Source organism: Gopherus evgoodei, chromosome 6 (assembly GCF_007399415.2).
Source record: "Gopherus evgoodei ecotype Sinaloan lineage chromosome 6, rGopEvg1_v1.p, whole genome shotgun sequence".
NCBI lineage: Eukaryota > Metazoa > Chordata > Testudines > Testudinidae > Gopherus > Gopherus evgoodei.
Genome location: NC_044327.1, coordinates 134,662,308 through 134,667,744, shown reverse-complemented (window position 1 = coordinate 134,667,744; position 5,437 = coordinate 134,662,308). Strand labels below are relative to the sequence as shown.

At 64.4% G+C, this 5,437-nt stretch overlaps 1 protein-coding gene across 1 annotated transcript; it reads left to right on the top strand.

Annotated features, from left to right (window-relative positions):
• The first annotated feature begins 1,567 nt into the window (after positions 1-1,567).
• On the top strand, positions 1,568-5,109 carry CCL21 (C-C motif chemokine ligand 21). The gene is made up of 4 exons (XM_030566815.1): positions 1,568-1,708; positions 3,311-3,431; positions 3,608-3,782; positions 4,311-5,109. The coding sequence occupies exons 1-3, from the start codon at positions 1,651-1,653 to the stop codon at positions 3,777-3,779; spliced, it is 351 nt and encodes a 116-aa protein (XP_030422675.1). The 5' UTR covers positions 1,568-1,650; the 3' UTR covers positions 3,780-3,782; positions 4,311-5,109.
• The last annotated feature ends 328 nt before the right edge of the window (positions 5,110-5,437 follow it).

The following is a 5,437-nucleotide window of genomic DNA, read 5'->3' as shown; positions in this document are numbered from 1 at the left end:
AAATCCCCCATGAGGGTTTCTGCTCTCCAGTGCTGGGGGCTGGTGCAGCCACCAGCTCCCCTACTCTGAGCGACGCTGGGCACAGCTGGCACCAGACGCCCAAGTCCTCAGATCCGGCTGCAGGGGGACGGTTCTCCTGGCACCTCAGCGGCTCTGAATCAATCCCAGCAAAGGCCTTTGACCTCAGTGGCCATAAAGCTGCCGCTGTGCGAGCCACGCGGCCTTGGACTTGTTCCAAGTGCAATAACCGGGCAGGAGGCGGCCTGGGCCCTGGAGCCCGGCCTGCTCAGATAAGAGGGGGGTGACCCTGGATCTCTGCGTGGTCACTGATCTGCCAGGCCTGTGGTTGGAGTGGGACAGGGCCTGGGCAGCTCAAGGGGCCGCATGCCAGGAGAGCCTGGGCACGAGCCCGGGGCTGGAAGGTTCTGCAAGATGCTGAGGGCCGGGCTGGGCACCCCACTGGGCCGGGCCTGGGGGCCAGGAACTGCCCCTGGGGCGAACGTGAATGGGGGGCTAAGCTCTGGGGACTGAGGCGGCCAAGAGGAGAGCCCAGCTGGCAGCTCCGGGGGCAGCAACGAAGCCAGGCATGGGGGGACTCCGGAGAGGTGGAGTGGGTCCGGTGACAAGTATACCCCAGTCCCATTGATCCAAGTGGCAGAGCAGCTGGCGAAGGTTGTGGGAGCCGGATGCCCTTTGGGCAGAGCAGGGTACAGTGGGCACCGTGCAGGGGGAGCTGTGCACCTGACTGGCTGTGGGGGACACGAGGGGATCCCAGTGCTGGTGACGGGGGGCTGCTGGAGAGATCCCAAGTTCAGGACCGGCTTGGATGCTTCTCCGAGCCCCGAGTCTCTTGGGCCTGCCGAGGCAGGCTGGGAATCTCTGGGAAGGGGCTTTCTCCCGGGGACTCCGGCTCTTGGCCAGACAGACCCCGGCTAGCAGCCTGTCTTGCTGCAGCTGAGCTCTGGACCTGCCATGGCGCGTTGGAGCTGAACCGCTGGGCACTGGAGAGCCCTAGAGCCAGTGTCAGGGCACAAACTGCAACCAGTGCATTTCCCCACCACGCCCAGGCCTGACTGTCGGGGGGCTCCTGGCACAAGGCCGGGGATTGGCGGGACCTTGACTCTACACCAGTTTGCCCTGTCCTGGCTTTTCGCTCGGGAATCCACAGACAGGCCAGAGCCCGCCTTGCGGGTTGGCACGGTAACACCGGGATGCTGTGCGTTCGGACGGGGTGGCTGGGCTGGAGCCAGAACCAGCAGGCGCTGGGCTCAGCGGGTCCAGCTAGGAGCTCCATTGGATCTGGAAGAGCCGAGGGCTCTTTGCTGTGGGGCTGATACGCCCGTGCCCGCCCCCTCGCCACAGCCCCCCGCTGGATCCCTGGCCCGGTGCCAGTCATGGACTTGCCAGAACACATCTGCAAAGGGGAGCTGCTCCTGCCAGGAACCTCCCCACCTCCCGCCCAGCTGTGCAGACTGGAGCTGAGCCTGTGGGCCGGATGGGAGTGGGCCGCCAGCCAGGCTCTTGCAAGGAATGAAAGTGAAAGCTGGCAGCTGCAGAGGATAAATACAGGCCCCCGAGCAAGGGGCTGAAGCATCTCAGCTCTGCCTGCTCCTCAGTCTGCCTGGTCGCCCTGCCCCATCGCTGGCTAGAATGACCCTCCGCGTCCTGCTGCTGCTGGCGGCTGCCCTGTGCATCTGCAAGGCCCAAGGTACCGCACGGTCCCAGCTGGTCCCCGGCAGTCATTGTCCTGGGGACGGGAATGGGTCAGCAGGCGTGGGGTGCGCCTCGGAGCAGCTGGACACGGGGGGTAGCCCAACCCGCCCCTTTGCAGCTGGGGCTGGGTTCGAGCCGGGTGCTGCTCGGGAGGGGAGGGGAGCGCTGGCGTGCCGGGCAGTGCAGCTGGGGCTGGGTTCGAGCCGGGTGCTGCTCGGGAGAGGAGGGGAGCACTGGCGTGCCGGGCAGTGCAGCTGGGACTGGGTTCGAGCCGGGTGCTGCTCGGGAGGGGAGGGAAGCGCTGGCGTGCCAGGCAGTGCAGCTGGGATTGGGTTCGAGCTGGGTGCTGCTCGAGAGGGGAGCGCTGGCGTGCCGGGCAGTGCAGCTGGGACTGGGTTCGAGCTGGGTGCTGCTCGGGAGGGGAGGGGAGCGCTGGCGTGCCGGGCAGTGCAGCTGGGGCTGGGTTCGAGCCAGGTGCTGCTCGGGAGGGGAGGGGAGCGCTGGCATGCCGGGCAGTGCAGCTGGGGCTCGGTTCGAGCCGGGGTGCTGCTTGGGAGGGAAGGGCAAGGGGAGGGGAGCGCTGGCATGCCGGGCAGTGCAGTTGAGGCTCGGTTTGAGCCGGGGTGCTGCTTGGGAGGGGAGGGCAAGGGGAGGGGAGCGCTGGCGTGCCGGACAGTGCAGCTGGGGCTCGGTTTGAGCCGGGGTGCTGCTTGGGAGGGGAGGGCAAGGGGAGGGGAGCGCTGGCATGCCGGGCAGTGCAGTTGAGGCTCGGTTTGAGCCGGGTGCTGCTCGGGAGGGGAGGGCAGCACTAGTGTTCTGGGCACCTGGGCTCTAGCCCGGACTCTGACCCTCGTTTGATGCGAGACCCAGGCGGGTCTGTGCGCCCTGCAAAGGGGGCTGTCTGTGTAACCTGGGCTTGCCTGTCCCCCCTTCATCCTCTCTAGTGGCAGCTAGTGCTCGAGGAGCCAGCTACAGCCTTGGCTAAAAGACTCGTCTCTTAGCTCAAGCATTAAACTCCTGAGGTCCCAGGTTCGATCCTGGCTCATGCCGACCGGGGTCTGGCGATGTGACACTAGCGGTTGCCTATCTCCGGTCCATGCTTGTGATTCCCCCAGTGAAGAGTGCTGCCCTGGCACGTTCCCTGCCCCCCCAATGCTCAGCGGTGGGGAGAGGCTGCAGGCTTAAATCCTGGAGCACGGGGCCCTGCCTGCTGGCTGCCCCAGCTTGGGGAGAGGTTTCTCAGCCTCTCACAGGCTGCGGAGTGAGATCACCTTCCTGCAGAGAGAAAGCAACTACCTGGCTTTATTCTGAGTGGCTAGAAACTGGGTTGATTCAGCAACCTAGTCAGCTGATTAACATGGGGGGGGGCGTGTCCCAGTAGCATGGCCGCTAGGAGGTGAGGGGCACCTGCAGAACCGTGTATGAGAAACTCCTCTGCAGCATCTGGGACCGGCAAGCCCCATGCGTGTGGCAAAGCCTACAGGCCACTGACGCTGGGGAAGGTGCCTCGGGTCTGCATGCAGCTCTCCAGAGGCATCCCACCAGAAAGGCATCCCCTGCCCGCCTCTCACCCATGCCCTTGTCTGCGTCCCACCAGGGAGTGAGAACCAGGCGTCTGACTGCTGCCTGAGCCACAAGACTAACCGCATCCCGCACCGTCTCCTCTCCGCCTACAGGATCCAGAGTCCGGAGACAGGCTGCCGGCTCCCAGCTATTGTGTGAGTATCCGAGCCAGTGTCCTGGGGGAGCCTCCAGGGCTGGAGGCTCGGTAATCCTGCCCTTCCCCATGGCTCAGGGTTGTGGCAGGATGGGGGACAGGGAGAGGCGGGGTTCTGGCTGTCCCCAGGTAGGTCTGTTCCATCCCCTCCTTAGCAACTCTTCTGTCATGACTCAGGTTCATCACCAAGAAGAACAGGAATCTCTGTGCCCCGCCCAATGCTCCCTGGGCCCTTGGCCTGATGAAGAAACTGGATGGGAAAAAAGGACAAAGCACAGTGGTCCGCACTGAGAAACAGTCCCACGCCAAGGGAGCCAAGCACCGGAAGCAGAGGAAGCCCAAGAACTAAGAGGTGGGGATGGCAGAGCCCCAGGGGGGGCTGGGGGCGGGGAGGGACGGGCCACTGCTGCTCCAGGGAGCAGAGTCTGCCGTCTGCCTGGGCCAGATCCTCAGCCGGTGGAAAGCAGGGCAGCCCCGTGGGCAGCTGGGCGGCTCTGCCCTGCCATGCGGGGGCACTGCGGGCTGTGGAGACAGTGAGTGGGAGTGGGGGGATTGAAGCAGCAGGTGTGCTGGTGCTGAGCGCAGTGAGATGTGACAAGTCCTGGGCCGGGGACGGAAGGCGCCTGTTGGACCGAGCCCATCTCGGCTTCTCAGGGCCTTGCCAGCCATGGTGTCGAAGCGGTGACTGGCCAGCCTGGCGATGCCACATGGCGACCGGTCACTAACGGCACGTGGTGACTCCCCGACGATACTGCCTGGGGCTGCGGATTGGTAGCAACTAGAGAGGGGGGTGCTTTAGGCAATGGGGGAGGGGCACAGAGCTCCCCGCCCTCGTGCGAGACCCTCCCCTGCTCTCTCTAACTGCTCTCTCTCCTCCCAGGGCACCGGCCGTCTCCGCCCCGGCGCCTGCCTGCCTGCTCCGCTGACCTCCGCAGAGCCCCTTGGCTGCAAGCGAAGGAGACCTGGCTGATGCCTGCCCTGGGTGTGGAGGGCTTGGCTGGGGCGGTGGGTGATTTCCCCTGGAGATGCTGCACCTCTTGACCGCGTGCTGCCTCCTGCTAAGCATCTGTCATGCTGTGACTCCCTCCCGTGGCTCCTGGCCAACCTCGTATCTATGGTGTGATCCCCCCCACTTTGCATAAAAGCCAGTAATTAGTGAGGCTGCTGCGGCTGGATGCGCCTTTCCCCAGGGCCAGCTCCAGCCAGGTTGAAGGGAGCACGTGCCCTGACTGTGTGGGCTATTGGTCGCCCCTAAGTATACCTGGAAGCCTGCAATCCCTGCTCCCCTTACGCCGCCTAGGCTCCAGCACCGTGGGCAGGGCCAGTACCTCTCCCAGAGGGAGAGATGTTTGCCCACAGAGCCTCCAGACAAAGCTTTGGTTAAAGTCCCATGCAGCTCCATGGTTGTAATAAAAAGATACGCAGGGCTTGGTAATGCCCACACAGATGGCAGGCTGGCTGGACTAGCACGTCCTTCTTGCTTCTCTCAAGCGCACTTAGCTGGTTCGATTGCTTTATTAGCTGGCTCTTTCAGACTGTAGTAAGAAACTGTGACGTCCTAGCTGCTGCAGGACATGCTATGCAGGAGCTGTGCCCTGCCCAACGCGCTGTGCCCTCGCCTCGCCGGGAACGCACAGCCGACCACCAGACTGAGTTCAAGTCAATAAAAATGATTTAACCCCCCCAGAAGCAAAGACGTGCTGGTGTGGTTGGTGGTGTGAGCGTGCTGCGGGGGGGCTGGGTCGCCTGTGCCCGGGACGGACGGCGCTGAGAAATACGGGTGGGCACGCCAGCTCCACCGCCCGCTGTCGGGCTGGAGGCCGGAGCCCCCGGGTGAGGCTGGTGGGTCTCGCCCCATGCACGGGGGTCTAATGGGTTTGGGGTTGGGGAGGAATTTCCCCAGAGCCAGACTGGCAGGAACCCAGGGGGAGTTTCACCTCCCTCAGTGGAGTGGGCCACGGGTGACTTGCAGCTCTGAACTCAAGTAAGTGGGGGAGTCTCTGGCAA

Coding starts and splice junctions, on each gene's coding strand:
- CCL21 (XM_030566815.1), top strand. CDS start 1,651: ATGACCCTCCGCGTCCTGCTGCTGCTGGCGGCTGCCCTGTGCATCTGC. Junction 1,709..3,310: donor GTGCATCTGCAAGGCCCAAG/GTACCGCACGGT, acceptor GCGTCCCACCAG/GGAGTGAGAACCAGGCGTCT. Junction 3,432..3,607: donor TGCCGGCTCCCAGCTATTGT/GTGAGTATCCGA, acceptor GTCATGACTCAG/GTTCATCACCAAGAAGAACA.